Raw genomic sequence first — 16785 nt, forward strand, 5'->3', positions numbered from 1 at the left:
CCAAAGATTTTCTATGGGGTTGAGATCTGGAGACTGGTTAGGCCACTCCAGGACCTTGAAATGCTTCTTACGAAGCCACTCCTTCGTTGCCCGGGCGGTGTGTTTGGGATCATTGTCATGCTGAAAGACCCAGCCACGTTTCATCTTCAATGCCCTTGCTGATGGAAGGAGGTTTTCACTCAAAATCTCACGATACATGGCCCCATTCATTCTTTCCTTTACACGGATCAGTCGTCCTGGTCCCTTTGCAGAAAAACAGCCCCAAAGCATGATGTTTCCACCCCCATGCTTCACAGTAGGTATGGTGTTATTTGGATGCAACTCAGCATTCTTTGTCCTCCAAACACGACGAGTTGAGTTTTTACCAAAAGTTCTATTTTGGTTTCATCTGACCATATGACATTCTCCCAATCCTCTTCTGGATCATCCAAATGCACTCTAGCAAACTTCAGACGGGCCTGGACATGTACTGGCTTAAGCAGGGGGACACGTCTGGCACTGCAGGATTTGAGTCCCTGGTGGCATAGTGTGTTACTGATGGTAGGCTTTGTTACTTTGGTCCCAGCTCTCTGCAGGTCATTCACTAGGTCCCCCGTGTGGTTCTGGGATTTTTGCTCACCGTTCTTGTGATCATTTTGACCCCACGGGGTGAGATCTTGCGTGGAGCCCCAGATCGAGGGAGATTATCAGTGGTCTTGTATGTCTTCCATTTCCTAATAATTGCTCCCACAGTTGATTTCTTCAAACCAAGCTGCTTACCTATTGCAGATTCAGTGTTCCCAGCCTGGTGCAGGTCTACAATTTTGTTTCTGGTGTCCTTTGACAGCTCTTTGGTCTTGGCCATAGTGGAGTTTGGAGTGTGACTGTTTGAGGTTGTGGACAGGTGTCTTTTATACTGATAACAAGTTCAAACAGGTGCCATTAATACAGGTAACGAGTGGAGGACAGAGGAGCCTCTTAAAGAAGAAGTTACAGATCTGTGAGAGCCAGAAATCTTGCTTGTTTGTAGGTGACCAAATACTTATTTTCCATCATAATTTGCAAATAAATTCATTACAAATCCTACAATGTGATTTTCTGGAGAAAAAAATGCTCAATTTGTCTGTCATAGTTGACGTGTACCTATGATGAAAATTACAGGCCTCATCTTTTTAAGTGGGAGAACTTGCACAATTGGTGGCTGACTAAATACTTTTTTTTCCCCACTGTATGCATCTCCTTTTTAGTTTAATTTATTTTCACCAAAGAAAACAAGTGATAGACAACACTACATATAAAAATAAATACAAAAAAATGGTGTGCAGGTGTGGTGGAAGCCCGAAGGCTTAAATAAAAACCACACCACATAAAAACTATATACATAAGTACAAAAATAAAAAAGGTTTGTTAAAACAGATAACAAAACCTAGTAATTGTAAATGTATAAATGAATTGTCAGTAATCACACTTTTAAAAAAAAAAAATGTGTTTAAATGTATGTGTGTGTGTGTGAGAGAGTTAGGCTATATGGAGGCGATTACTGAGTAGTTTGGTTCATCAGGCTCCTCCTCTCCTCCTTCCCTCCCTTTCTTGATGGGTGAGGCGGTACACCGTTCTCACGCACTGTCCTGGCTTAGTAAGAATTAATTGCTGGCTGGCTATCAACATATGGCAGCTTCTCCACCCTTGTCCCTCCCTCTCTGCCTCCCAACCTAGGCCCATAAGCACAAGTGTGTGCGCGTGTGTTGGACTTCTATACTATTCATATGGCAGCAGTTTTCCTACATTTCCTTGAGCCAGCAGTTTTTCCCTTCCTCTGTGTATTTTTATCAATAATAAATGTGGTGGCTATACGATAAGCTCCTAAATTGCTCCGGCCCAGTTCCAATCCTGTTATGCTAGCCAGATTAGCCCAGACAGTCATGTTATGAGCTGGGACTAATTCCATACTGCCTGACCCCACACTAATCCTAGGGCATATTACCACTTGATCCTTGATTAGGCTTTCTTATCTGGACTCTGGTTGTGTGTGGGGTGTATATGTGTGTGTTTGGGAGTGTGTGCATGCACAAGCATTTCTTTATGTACATTTATCAAGGTCCATGCAACAGTCTCTGAATGTCAGCCTATATTATTATATTATTCTGTGTTTAAAAGGTTAATCACCTAGCCAACGGCATTATCATTGTTTTCCATCACGTTGTTTATCAATGACCTAAATCTTTCATCTATCTATGTGTTTGGTCTCATCTACTTTCTAAGCGGGGGTGGTTTGGTGAACCATGCACGGTGATGAGTATCCTTGCCTTATACCCTGCTTTAAATGATTTTTATAGCAAACGCACACACACCACACACACACACACACTCTTTAAACGACTGAGGTTCAAACCCAGACCATCGCATATGGTCATTGTGCAGCTATTTTAGATTTCCAGTCATTGTCAAATCAAATCAAATGTTATTTGCCACATGTGCCGAATACAACAGGTGTAGACATTACAGTGAAATGCTAACTTACAAGCCCTTAACCAACAATGCAGTTAAAAAAAAGATAAAAAAAATTAATAAAATAAAATAAAGTTCCAACTAAGTGTAAAGGATCCATGTCTCAGCTGTCTAATTGTCTCCATGTCTCAGCTGTCTAATTTCAACAGTGAACAAAAAGAGATAGTAAAGACATGTATTTTAACGGTAAACATGTAATACCTTCTTAATGTGGCATGAACACAACCAGTCATTGATGTTTTCATCTGATTGTCAAACAAATTACTTCAAAAAGTTGGCTACCTTTGCACATTCGTCCACTCCAAAATAATTCCCACCATCCAAACAGTTCACTGTGCACCAGCCATTGGATAAATGGAAAGAGTTACCAAACACCAAAAAGTGTAATGACATTCTGTGATTGTCGTTAGGCCTTCTCTTGTAGCCTGAATTAATTGATGCGTCTTCCTGACAAATTGACCTTTTTTTGTAAAAAGAACAGTCGAGACATCTGAAAAGGCAAGGAATACGGGACACAGATACAGCTGTGTCTGTCCCGAGCTCATCTGCGTGGGAAACTGTGAGGGCCCAGTTGAAACAATGGTTCAAGTTCGCTAGCGGTCTGAACCCAGTTGAGACAATATTGCAAATTTGCTAGCGAAAGCTCAAGACAGACAGAGCGATGTAGACAGGCGGAGTAGAGAGATTAATGCCATTGAAAGAACCTGAACCAACTGTCAATGGTTTAAACCTTGACAGACTGGTGGGGGTGTTTGTTTCATATGAAATAAGATTTGTCATATTTACCACTATCAGTACAAAATTGCATTTTTAAAAAAATAGGAGAATGCTTCAATTAGAAACCCTCAAGTTTGACTTTTGTTGCATTTAGGGGAGCTCATGTCTCATTCGGGGGGTCTAAGCCCCCCCCCCCCCGTAATTCACACACTGGTTGTGGGGGCCTCAATGGAAAAAATGGTCTGGTGTGTTAGAAATGGCTGTGCCGATTTCTGGTCTCAGTCCTCCCCTGGAAAAAAAGCATTGTGTGAACATCTCTCTCACTCACACACACACACAAACCCTCTCCTCACACTACCCTTTTCTTTTACTCGTCTTAACCAGGGTGTCAAAACTCTGCTACATTACTGGAGTCCATATAGAAGCTAACATACTTTACCACTGAAAAGTGGCATTAAAGTTGCATTAATGTTCAATGGTGAGCATTGCATTCACCCTGCGTAAAGTTGTCCAATAAATATATAATGCCTTCTACATAAGTAATATTTATCAAAAAATTATTTTCAAGAAGTCCTTCAAGTTCATTCCAAAAGTATGACGTACATTTTTTTGAAGTATATCTGTGAATATTAATTAGATCTTAGTCTGTAGACAGAAAGAAAATCGTCCAATCACAATGTGGCTAATGAATGAACCAACCAATCATGTACCGTGACATTGCTGTGTGCTTGCATCCTTATCTGCTGTATGCACATTGCTGTGTCTCTTTACTTTTACTGATTCCAGTGGCATATTATGTGAAATGACCGGACCACAATGTCAAAATTAGTAAACCAAGTACCACTTTATAATTATTCCGATAGTGGCAAATAGATGGATCAAATATGTTGTCTTGTGGTCGTAGTTAGATGCTTACATGCCTTTTATATGTTGCCCAGGGCCTGTATTCACAAAGTGTCTTAGAGTAGGAGTTCCGATCTAGGATCTGTGCTTGAGAGAGACACGTTGAACAATATGGATTACTCCTATTAATCATCTACAATAATATTAAGAACGTAATTATTAAAAATGTATCATGGCACTTGTTCTTGGATTTACAGGCTGCACTCTAACTCTATCCTATTAAATGAACATGTATTTACTGAGAGAAACAAAAGAAGGCCAAGTGTACTTCCATTATTAGTCCATTATGCTTGTATGCTTTATATTCAAATGAGCCATGAACGGTACAACAATGTAAAATATAGAAAGAAACAGATATTACAGTGTACTTACTGTATAGAACTTGTTTTTATTAATCAACTTTTCAGATAGCAAAAAAATGAATAATCAGAACAGAAATGAAGGCATCACAACAGTTCAGTTCAAACTTTATTGTCCCCAAATGGAAATGTGTTTTCAGGCAAGGGGAACATGATAAAAAATGGGTTGTTTTTCAGTTGAACATCAGGGGCATTTTAACAACATTATAACAACATAACAACATTATAGTTTAACTTATTGTTGTTGTGTTTCTATGGTTTCAGTATAACTACGAGGGTAATGACATCAGCGACCTGCCCGTGGACCTATCGGTGGTGTGGAATGGCAACTTTGTCATCGACAATCCCTACAACATCCAAGGTAAGCACTAGGCCTTAGCTCAGAGGGGTAAGCACAGTCTTGTTATACAGCAAACGGTTCGGTGAACCACATTCATATGATGAGTAGCCTTGCGTGAAATCTGAAGACTTGTGTTAGCTCCCCAAGCTAAAGCCTGGGCTTTAGCTCAGAGGGTTAGCACAGCCTTGTGGTAAGCCAGAAACATTCTCCGTCACTTACTGTCACCACTTGCCTGATGTGTCGTGGGAACTTCACTTAACCAAGGCACTCTAGCCACATGAGTAAACGGCCACAGAGAGGGCAGTAGCATGGAGATTGAGTTTTATGTAAGCTACCACTGCACGTTAAATAATTTATAGTGTGATCAAAAAGGGCTAGGGAAAGCCAAGTCTGGAAGTGATATTCTGGCTTTGACACGCTATATAATTCAAATATACTTTATCAAATAGCTTGGTAAGTTTCTGCTATGCTAAAATACAACTGTGTGGATGGCAACTGTGTGGATGGCAAGGGTATGTTGCATGTGTAAAATATGTGTGAAACTACAGTGTCATACAGCCCTTGTGTGGGATTTACAAAGACACAGGAGTGCATGCACACATGTTACGGGAGCGCACGCCACACACACACACACACACACACACACACACACACACACACACACACACACACACACTTACACACAGCCTCAGGAATAGACAGTCTCTTCACACTCTTGTGACGTCTTCACTTGTTTAAAGTCAATTACCGAGGCAGGAAGTAGGTGTGTGTGTGTACATGTGTGCATCCCTTCGTGTGTTTGTGTGCCTTTACAGTGCATTTGGAAAGTATTCAGACCCCTTGACTTTTTCCACATTTTGTTACGTTACAGCCTTGTAATTGTTGTTTCCGCTCATCAATCTACACACAATACCCCATAATGAGAAAGCAAAAACAGGTTTTTAGACATTTTAGCAAATGTTTTTAAAAAAATAAACGGAAATATAACATTTACATAAGTATTCAGACCCTTTACTCAGTATTTGTTGAAGTACCTTTGGCAGCGATTACAGCCTCGAGTCTTCTTGGGTATGACGCTATAAGCTTGGCACACCTGTATTTGAGGAGTTTCTCCCATTCTTCTCTGCAGATCCTCTCAAGCTCTGTCAGGTTGGTTTGGGAGCGTCGCTGCACAGCTATTTTCAGGTCTCTCCAGAGATGTTAGATCGGGTTCAAGTCCGGGCTCTGGCTGGGCCACTCAAGGACATTCAGAGTCCCAAAGCCACTCCTGCGTTGTCTTGAATGTGTACTAAGGGTCGTTGTCCTGTTGGAAGGTGAACCTTCGCCCTAGTCTGAGGTCCTGAGCGCTCTGGAGCAGGTTTTCATCAAGGATCTCTCTGTACTTTTCTCCGTTCATATTTTCCTCGATCCTGACTAGTCTCCCGGTCACTGCCTCTGAAAAACATCCCCACAGCATGATGCTGCCACCACCATGCTTCACTGTAGGGATGGTGCCAGGTTTCCTCCAGACGTGACACTTGGCATTCAGGCCAAAGAGTTCAATCTTGGTTTCATCAGACCAGATAATCTTGTTTCTCAATCCTTTAGGTGCCTTTAGGCAAACTCCAAGCGGGCTGTCATGTACCTTTTACTGAGGAGTGGCTTCCGTCTGGCCCATCTACTTTAAATGCCTGATTGGTGGAGTGCCGCTGAGATGGTTGTCCTTCTGGAAGGTTCTCCCATCGCCACAGAGAAACTCTGAAGCTCTGTCAGAGTGACCATCAGGTTCTTGATCACCTCCCTGACCAAGGCCCTTCTCCCTCAATTGCTCAGTTTGGCCAGGCGGCCAGCTCTAGGAAGAGTCTTGGTGGTTCCAAACTTCTTCCATTTAAGAGGCCACTGTGTTCTTGGGGACCTTCAATGCTGAGGAAAGTTGTTGGTACCCTTCCCTAGATCTGTGCCTCGACACAATCCTGCCTCGGCGCTCTACGGACAATTCCTTTGACCTCATGGCTTGGTTTTCGCTCTGACATGCACTGTCAACTGTGGGACCTTATATAGACAGGTGTGTGCCTTTTCAAATCATGTCCAATTAATTGAATTTACCACAGGTGGACTCCAATCAAGTTGTAGAAACATCTCAAGGATGATCAATGGAAACAGGATGCACCTGAGCTCAATTTCGAGTCTCATAGCAAAGGGTCTGAATACTTATGTAAATAAGGTATTTGTTTTAAATGTTTAATACATTTGCAAAACATTCTAAAAACCAGTTTCCGCTTTGTCATTATGGGGTATTGAGTGTAGATTGATGAGGGAAAAATAGAATAAGGCTGTAATGTAACAAAATGTAGAAAAAGGGAAGGGGTCTGAATACTTTCTGAATGCACTGTACGTGTGTGTGTTTAGCGCACCAATCCACAGACAGTGGATAGTGATTAAACACATATCAACTAGGGAGTTGAAAAACCCCCTGAAAAAAGCAACGGCGATAAACGATGTCTTCCACAGATAATTACTCGTGAAATTGTGTACTCTTAATAACGCCCAGCGTTTTGCTGTTGTCGCCATGGCAGTGGGGGGTTGTAAAGCAAGGGCTCCTGCTGTGATGCAAGATAGAAGATAGCATCACATTTGCACCATACTCTGCAGCCAAAGCCCACACAATGCAGACTCAGACACAATGTACCACAATGAGAAATAGACTTTTAGCTCAAGTAATTTGTCTGAGTAGTGAGTACATTGCATCTGAATATGGAGGATGGGTGAGGGTGGTGAGGAGCAGGAGACTTGGGCAGTGTGAGACTGGGAGGGAGGGGGAGACTGGTACAGGGGCAGGGTTTTTCTCCAGCCAAGCAGCAACAGAACTGGTCTAGTCCTCGGTCTCTCTCCCCCTCTCACTTCTCTCATCCTCATTTTAACTAAGATAACCATCTAGCGGTGCTCCCTCGCTTAACCCCTGATATGTAAATGTAATTAAATCACTCATTTAGTATCATTTAATTGGCCCATGGTTGCTTTCAAGTTAAATCGTGACCAATGGGATTTCAGGGGCTGAAAACCATTCCTCTGTCAAATTCTTGCGGCCATTTGAAGTAGCGCTTCAGTTCATATTCTGTGCATATAAAAAATTCAGCAGATTTATTTTGGTGAGGAGTGTAACTGTTTTGTCTGCATCGTTCTTTCTGGATTTATTGAAGTGTTGTGATTCCATGACCAGTTGTGGTTCCACGACCAATACGTTGTGTGAAAAATAAAAAAACATTTGGACGTACATCTATTGTGTATTGTGTTGTTGGCGACACCTTTTAAAGGTGAAATGTGAGACATACACTACATGACCAAAAGTATGTGGACATCTGCTCGTCAAACATCTCATTCCAAAATCATGGGCATTAGTATGGAGTTGGTCCCCCCTTTGCTGCTATAACAGCCTCCACTCTTCTGGGAAGGCTTTCCACTGATGTTGGAACATCGCTGTGGGGACTTGCTTCCATTCAGCCACAAGAGCATTAGTGAGGTTGAGCACTGATTTTGGGGCGTTTAGGCCTGGCTCACAGTCGGCGTTCCAATTCATCCCAAAGGTGTTCGATGTGGTTAAGGTCAGGGCTCTGTGCAGGCCGGTCAAGTTCTTCCACACCGATCTCGACAAATCATTTCTGTATGGACCTCGCTTTGTGCACAGGGGCATTGTAATGCTGAAAAGGAAAGGGCCTTCCCCAAACTGTTACCACAAAGTTGAAGCACAGAATCGTCTAGAACCTCCATACTCAACTGGCGGACTGGATCCGGACCCAGAACAGGATCAATACAGAAGAATCTAAAATCTAAAATATATTTAGATTTTTTTAACACTTTTTGGGTTACTACATGATTCCATTTGTGATATTTAATAGTTTTGATGTCTTCACTATTATTCTACAATGTAGAAAATAGTACAAGTAAAGAAAAACCCTTGAATGAGTAGGTGTGTCCAAACTTTTGACTGGTACTGTATACATTATTTTAATGTAATTTTTTTACCCGGTCAGGATTCGACCCTTGGTATCATAAGACATGGAAGAATGCATAGAATTGCAGGAAATTAGCTTTAAAACTGCAACATTTTATCTCCGACAACAAGAGGGGTGTGAAAAGTTTGGGTTGTGAGGTGGGGGTTTGTTACTACGCCGATAAATTACATTATCCATCCGGACCTTTGCCACCTAGGAAATTTGTGTGACCGGACCATCTGGTCGACCCCTGGTCATGAAGCTCCCGACGAACAGTTCTTGTGCTGACGTTGCATCCAGAGGCAGTTTGGAACTCGGTAGCGAGTGTTGCAACCGAGGACAGATTATGTTTACTCGCTATGCGCTTCAGCACTCGGTGGTCCCATTCTGTGAGCTTGTGTGGCCTACCACTTCACGGCTGAGCCGTTGTGGCTCCTAGACATTTCCACTTCAGAATAACAGCATTTGACCAGGGCAGCTCTAGCAGGGCAGAAAGTTGACGAACTGACTTGTTGGAAAGGTGGCATCCAATGACGGTGCCACATTAAAAGTCACTGAGCTCTTCAGTAAGGCCATTCTACTGCCAATATTTGTCTATTGAGATTGCATGGCTGTATGCTCGACTTTATACACCTGTCAGCAAAGGGTGTGGCTGAAATAGCCGGATCCACTCATTTGAAGCGGTGTCCACATACTTTTGTATATATAGTGTACACTAAGTGTACAAAACATTAGGAACACCGTCATAATATTGAGTAGCAACCCCTTTTGCCCTCAGAACAGCCTCAATTCGTCGAGGCATGGACTCTACAAGGTGTTGAAAGTGTTACACAGGGATGCTGGCCCATGTTGACTCCAATGCTTCCCACAGTTGTCAAGTTGGCTGGATGTCCTTTGGGTGGTGGACCATTCTTCATACACGGGAAACTGTTGAGCGTGAAAAACCCAGCAGTGTTGCAGTTCTTGACACACCCAAACCAGTGTACATGGCCCCCTACTACCATACCCCGTTCAAAGGCACTTACATATTTTGACTTGCCAGTTCTCCCTCAATGGCACAGATACACAATCCATGTCTCAATTGTCTCAAGGCTTAAAAATCCTTCTTTAACCTGTCTCCTCCCCTTCATCTACACTGATTGATTGACTTTAACAAGTGACATCAAGAAGGGATTATACATTTCACCTGGATTCACCTGGTCAGTCTGTCATAAAAAGAGCAGGTGTTCTTAAGGTTTTTGAACTCTTATATTTTATAGTTATAGTACATTTACTTATAGTGTTTATCTTCTTTTCAGGTCTAAATAGACTTATGTTTATCTCTTGTGTGTGAAAAGGGTTGGATATGTCATTTCACGCTTTCAGCATGTTAACAAAAAACTATTTATCTCCCATTCTCCCTCTCCACCCCCCCCCTCCTCTCTCCCGCCATTCCTCCTCCCTCTTTCTCCCCCTCCTCCCTCCAGCCCACCTCTACAAGTGCCCTGCTTTGAGGGACAGCTGTGGCATGTGTCTGAAGGCTGACCCCAGGTTTGAGTGTGGCTGGTGTGTCCAGGGGAAGAAGTGTTCTCTAAGGCAGGAGTGTGCCCCGCTGGAGAGTAGCTGGATGCTCGCCACCACCGGAAACAGCCGCTGTGCCCACCCCAAGATTACCAAGGTACAGACAGGATCGGAAGGGTGATACTAGAAGGGTAACTTCTGAAGTAAGGTACTAAAGTTTTCTAGGACTAAAGTGAAGTTTCAAAGTGAAGTGAGATGAGGTATTGGAGTCATGTGGATGAGGCGCGGGACGTGATTGGGACAGTAGGGCGGTAGAGGACACAGAGTGAGAGGGAGCTAGACACAACAGAGACTGTATAGTCTCACAGATGGGAAGGACAGAGGAGGCAGTCTACGGGAGGGACATCACTGAGTACTGAGACGAGATGACTGATGAAGGGAAGCTAGGCTAGGTGTGCGTGTTTTTGTTTTACTATCATTGTGGGCAATGTTCGCACGCGCAGCTCAAATGCTCCTTGACATATATTCTACAAGTGTCTGGAACTCTGTTTTAGGGATGTGACACCATCATTTAGTGTTGATGGTGGTGGAAAATGCTCTCTGATGCAGGCGCCGCTCCAGAATCTCCCATAAGTGTGAGATCTTGTGACTGAGACACACACACACACACACACACACACACACACACACTTCAAACCCCCTATTCTCCTTTGAGACCAACATAGTGGGCAAATCTGCATTTTTATACATGACCCTAAGCATAATAGGATGTTAATTGCTTAATTAACTCAGGAATCACACCTGTATGGAAACACCTGCTTTCAATATAATTTGTATCCCTCTTTTATACTGAACAAAAATATAAATGCAACATGCAACAATTTCAAAGATTATATTGATTTACAGTTCATAATAAGGAAATCAGTCAATTGAAATAAATTCATTAGGCCCTAATCTATAGATTTGATATGACTGGGAATACAGATATGCATCTGTTGGTCACAGATACCTTTAAAAAAAATGGGCCTGACAATGGGCCTCAAGATCTTGTCATGTTATCTCTGCATTCAAATTGCCATTGATAAAATGCAATTGTGTTTGTTGTCAGTAGCTTATACCTGTGCATACCATAACCCCACCGCCACCATGGGGCACTCTGTTCACAATGTAGACATCAGCAAACCACTCGCCCACACAACGCCATACACGTGGTCTGTGGTTGTGAGGCCTGTTGGACGTACTGCCAAATTCTCTAAAACGACATTGAATACTGCTTATGGTAGAGAACTGAACATTCAATTCTCTGGAAACCGCTCTGGTAGACATTCCTGCAGTCAGCATGCCAATTGCACTCTCCCTCAAAACTTGAAACATCTGTGGCATTGTGTTGTGTGACAAAACTGCACATTTTAGAGTGGCCTTTTATTGTCCCCAGCACAAGGTGCACCTGTGTAATGACCATGTTGTCAGGTGGATGGATTATCTTGGCAAATAAGAAATGCTCACTAATAGGGATGTAAATAAATTGTGCACAAAATTTGAGAGAAGTAAGCTTTTTGTGCATATGGAACACATTTTATTTGAGCTCATGAAACATGGGACCAACACTTTACATGTTGAGTTTATATTTTTGTTCAGTGAACTCAAGTGTTTCCTTTATTTTGGCAGTTACCTGGTGTTTTTTTCTCCCTCGCTCTCGCTCGCTCGCTCTCTCAACTCAATTTCAATTCCATTTAAGGGCTTTATTGGCATGGGAAACAAATGTTAACATTGCCAAAGCAAGCCGGTGTAGGCCGTCATTGTAAATAAGAATTTGTTCTTAACTGACTTGCCTAGTTAAATAAAGGTAAATATATATATATATATATATACAAGTAGATAATAAACAAAAGTGAAATAAACAATGAAAATTAACAGTAAACATTACACTCTCTCTCTCTCTCTCTCTCTCTCTCTCTCTCTCTCTCTCTCTCTCTCTCTCTCTCTCTCTCTCTCTCTCTCTCTCTCTCTCTCTCTCTCTCTCTCTCTATCCCCCTCTTTATTCCTTTTCTCCCTCATTCTAATTGTCACACTCTGAGATGGAGAATATACTATTTTTCATAAATTAAATTTATGTCTGCTTTTTCATTTCGATTTTCTACTACCTCCTTACTGAAATGTGTGAGCCAGTTCACTGCGGGGGGTGAAGGATCACGTCTCCCTTGCCTTTCACTGCATTTCCTGTTTGACACAAGCGATATTGGAGTAGTTGGGGCACTGGCACACAGATAAATCTGCTAGCTAATGCTCCCTCGCTCACTCATGATGCACTTATCTCTTTGAAACAAGCGCACAAAGGCAATTGGGTTGTGTGGGGTGGATGGAAGTGTGTGTGTAGGTGTGTAAGGGGTGGGGGGGTGTAAAGCTTGGCCTGAGGGCAAGATGTTGGTGCCACAAACAGAACACAGTGGAAAAGAAGACATACAGTATATGAGCTTTGAAAAGAGAAGTGGGAGGAAAGATGGTTTGGAAAGAAAGAAACCAAGTGAAAAAAGAGATGGAGGAATGGGAGTGGCTTAACAGTGAGACACAAGGAATAAAACAAACTATCATCCACCTCTAATACTATCACAATGTTGCCTCGACGTTGCTAAACATTGCCATATTGTTTTCCTCTGACATTAACATTACGGGAACATTGGACAGTGGGAGAAATTACAAACTGAAAACATCTCATCTTTCCTTGAAGAAAATACATGTCTGGGTTGTTCACTTTTGGGTATTGTAACTTGGTAAAAAAAAAAAAAAAAAAGCTTTTTATTTCACATAATTTTAACGTTCTTTTATAAAGAGTACATGTTCAACTTAAAAAAATATATTACATGTTTTCCCATCTCAAGAGATAAAATAAAAAAATGGCTATAGTAAGTGCCAAATAAAGTAACCGTAACAGGGTTGACAATTTCATCTAAATCAGGGAATGGCCGGCAGGGATGTAGCTGAGTTGGTAGAGCATGGCGTTTGCAACGCCTGGGCTGTGGGTTCGAAAATGTATGCACTCACTAACTGTAAGTCGCTCTGGATAAAAGCGTCTGCTAAATGACTAAAATGTAAATTTGATGTGGCAGGAGGAATGGGAGCTTGTTGTGTGCAACAGGGAGGGACTGCAAGCTTCACACTTTTTTTTTGTGTGCCTGTTAATCAATGGGTAACAGGGTTGGTGTGTTTTCCTCGACCCACTCAGTTTTCCACCAGAAAATGGCCAAAAAGAGTAGAACCAGCTCACCTGCTTTTACACTATGATTTTACAATTAGATGCTCAATGTTTCTTTTGAAACAAATATTTCATATTAAAACGAGAGTTCATTTTACATAACAGGTTGACTTTAACATGAGGGACAGGTTTGTTTTTTTTAACCATAAAATGAATCACTAATCAATTAATTATATAATAATCTCCAGAAATGACATTGTCAAAGCAACAATATAACTAGGGCTTTACATGGTGAAAACTTGGAGACATTGTTGGGTTAAGTGGATGAACATCTTCCTAGAAGTCAAAGAGGGACATGCCAGATTTAATGAATTTTACATGTGGTCTATTTTTCATTTGGACCAATGTTTGACAGGGATTCAAGGCATGGAGATTGAGAGGCTTTTCATGCTATTTCTCCCTGTAAAGTCTTAGCTCACTTTGACACATTGCAATACTGAGCGGTAGGGTACCACGTTGTTAGCCTGTAATAATGCTAGTGCTACGCTAAGTGCACTAGCCGCTGTGTGGCCCTTTATTACCTAGCGGATTAACCGTTCATTTCATTGGGACGACTGGGATTGAGAGGCATTTCATTCTATTTCTCCCTGTAAACTTGCCCAGTTTGACATTGTACAATATTGAGCAGCATTGTTAGCCTGTCCAAGTGAGACAACACTGTCCTAATATGGACACCGTAATCCTATAATATTGCATTAGTGTCACTCTCTCTCTCGTACTGAGTGGGGCACACTAAAAGGACATTGCAGTTTAATTATGGGTAATTCACCCCCTATGCCTGCTGTGGCTTTCTCTCTCTCTGTCTCTCTGTCTCTTTCTCTCTCTATCTTTCTCGCTCTCTGTGTGTGTTTTCATGTGTTTTATCCCATAAGGGGAAGTTATGTTTTCACTCTGTAAATTTTTTTTAGGATTCGTATTTGACATCATTCGCTAGATTAAATAATCTTGCATTCACAAACAAAAACAGCGGACTCCCTTGTGACTTGTCCCCATAATAACAACACGCACACACACACACACACACACACACACACACACACACACACACACACACACACACACACACACAGACACTCACACACACAGATAGACAGACATACACGGACAGACACAAACGGACGTTAGGTAAATGTTCAAATGTTAGGTAAATTCCAAGAATTCCATTCCTATTATTATCACCAACATTTCCACATTTGAATTCAATTCCCTCAGGCTTTCAGGCTGATCAAGTTACTGTTCAAATATAGAAATACAAGATTAAATGATTTGACACATCCTGCAGTAAATATTTTATACTTAATGCATTCATTCCATTAGCTGGGAAATGTGCAAATATTGAATTCCAATTCAAACAGTCTAATTCCAATTCCATAACTTAAAGGTTGTTGAAATTATAATTGAATTCAATTTAAATTATCCACTTCATGAGTCAATTCAAGAATTGAATTCAAATTTAAATTGGAATGGACCACAACCTGTGTGTGTGTTATTTCTCTGTTGGAACTGTTTGTTGTAAAAGGCGATTGATTTCCTTGCTCTGCCCTCCCCTATGTATTGTTAAGCTGCTAAATTGGCTATTTCTGGAAATGGTGACTTAAGCACTCTATTTCTCTCTCTCTCTCTCTCTCTCTCTCTCTCTCTCTCTCTCTCTCTCTCTCTCTCTCTCTCTCTCTCTCTCTCTCTCTCTCTCTCTCTCTCTCTCTCTCTCTCTCTCTCTCTCTCTCTCTCTCTCTCTCTCTCTCTCTCTCTCTCTCTCTCTCTCTCTCTCTCTCTCTCTCTCTCTCTCTCTCTCTCTCTCTCTCTCTCTCTCTCTCTCTCTCTCTCTGCTCTCTCGCTCTCTCCCCTCTCGCTCGCTCTTCGCTTCGCTCTCGCTCGCTCGCTCGCTCGCTCGCTCTCTTCCTCTCTTCCTCTCTTCACCTCTGCTGATACTGGAAAGAAAAATAGTCCTTCAATAGTGTATTGACCTAGCTACAGCGATGTACCATACCACACCACCCATGTTACAGCACTGAACACACCACCCATGTTACAGCACTGAACAACAACCACCAGTGTTGCAGCACTGAATACCCCAACCAACAGTGTGACAAAGGACCTTGTCTCCATTTTGCATGTAGATATTAAAGGCAACATTTTTTTTTTTTTGTATTGAAGCATGCAAGTGCAGAGTAGCAGCATTGTTACATTTCTTTGTAGTTTTTCAACCTAACATTATTTATTTTATTTTATTCATATGACTGAATATGTCCAACTCTTTAGACTCAAAGGCTCAAATGCATTTATATGACCATATCTTATGACTTCATTGTCCCATTGTCATGACTAGATGTATGCTAATTCACATGACACAGACACGCACGCACACACACGTTCAGATCCTTGGTGCTGCTTCTTCGTCTGCAAACGGAACTCAGAGGTCATTTCACCCCCCTCCATCCCCCTCTCCATCTCTGAATAGATTCTCTCCATTGTAGATGTTCCCTTTCATTTGGGTGATAAGACCCTCGGCCAGCTCCACCGTATTCATCTTAGATTCAGCTCTCTCCTCTGACTCTTTCTTACCAGATGCTATCTCCAGACAGTGACGACAATAGGCCCCACACAAAGAGCATGGCACAGTCAAAATGCACTATCTTTCTCTCTCTCTCTCTCTCTCTCTCTCTCTCTCTCTCTCTCTCTCTCTCTCTCTCTCTCTCTCTCTCTCTCTCTCTCTCTCTCTCTCTCTCTCTCTCTCTCTCTCTCTCTCTCTCTCTCTCTCTCTCTCTCTCTCTCTCTCTCTCTCTCTCTCTCTCTCTCTCCCCTCTTGTGGATAGATAAATACTGTGTGACGAATAAGCGTAGTGTTTTGCATGGTCTTTTTTTGTCTTTTTCTGCTTTGTACGTGTTCTAATACACGTGATGCATACCCAGGTTATTTGATAATAAACGTGACACATACCCAGGTTATTTGATAATACATGTGACACATACCCAGGTTATTTGATAATACACATGACACATACCCAGGTTATTTGATAATATACATGACACATCCCAGGTTATTTGATAATACACGTGACTCATATCCAGGTTATTTGATAATACACGTGACTCATATCCAGGTTATTTGATAATACACTGCATGCAACAGTCTGAACACTTTTCTCTCAGCCTGAGAGAACTTCCATTTGGCTATTTTTTCTTTACTGTTTTTATACCACTGTGTTTTTATACCACTGTGTTTTTATACCACTATACCACTGTTTTTATACCACT

At 41.8% G+C, this 16785-nt stretch overlaps 1 protein-coding gene across 1 annotated transcript in view; it reads left to right on the plus strand.

Moving 5' to 3' along the window:
* The window catches only part of LOC121551550 (plexin-A1-like), a 347386-nt gene that overhangs the window by 250895 nt on the left and 79706 nt on the right, over positions 1 to 16785 (plus strand). Inside the window, exons 11-12 of the mRNA XM_045223805.1 lie at positions 4731 to 4827; positions 10244 to 10434. Of these exons, the coding sequence (XP_045079740.1) occupies positions 4731 to 4827; positions 10244 to 10434 (288 nt within the window). The remainder of the gene's footprint in view (positions 1 to 4730; positions 4828 to 10243; positions 10435 to 16785) is intronic.

This window comes from Coregonus clupeaformis, chromosome 12, assembly GCF_020615455.1.
Source record: "Coregonus clupeaformis isolate EN_2021a chromosome 12, ASM2061545v1, whole genome shotgun sequence".
In the NCBI taxonomy this organism is placed as follows: domain Eukaryota; kingdom Metazoa; phylum Chordata; class Actinopteri; order Salmoniformes; family Salmonidae; genus Coregonus; species Coregonus clupeaformis.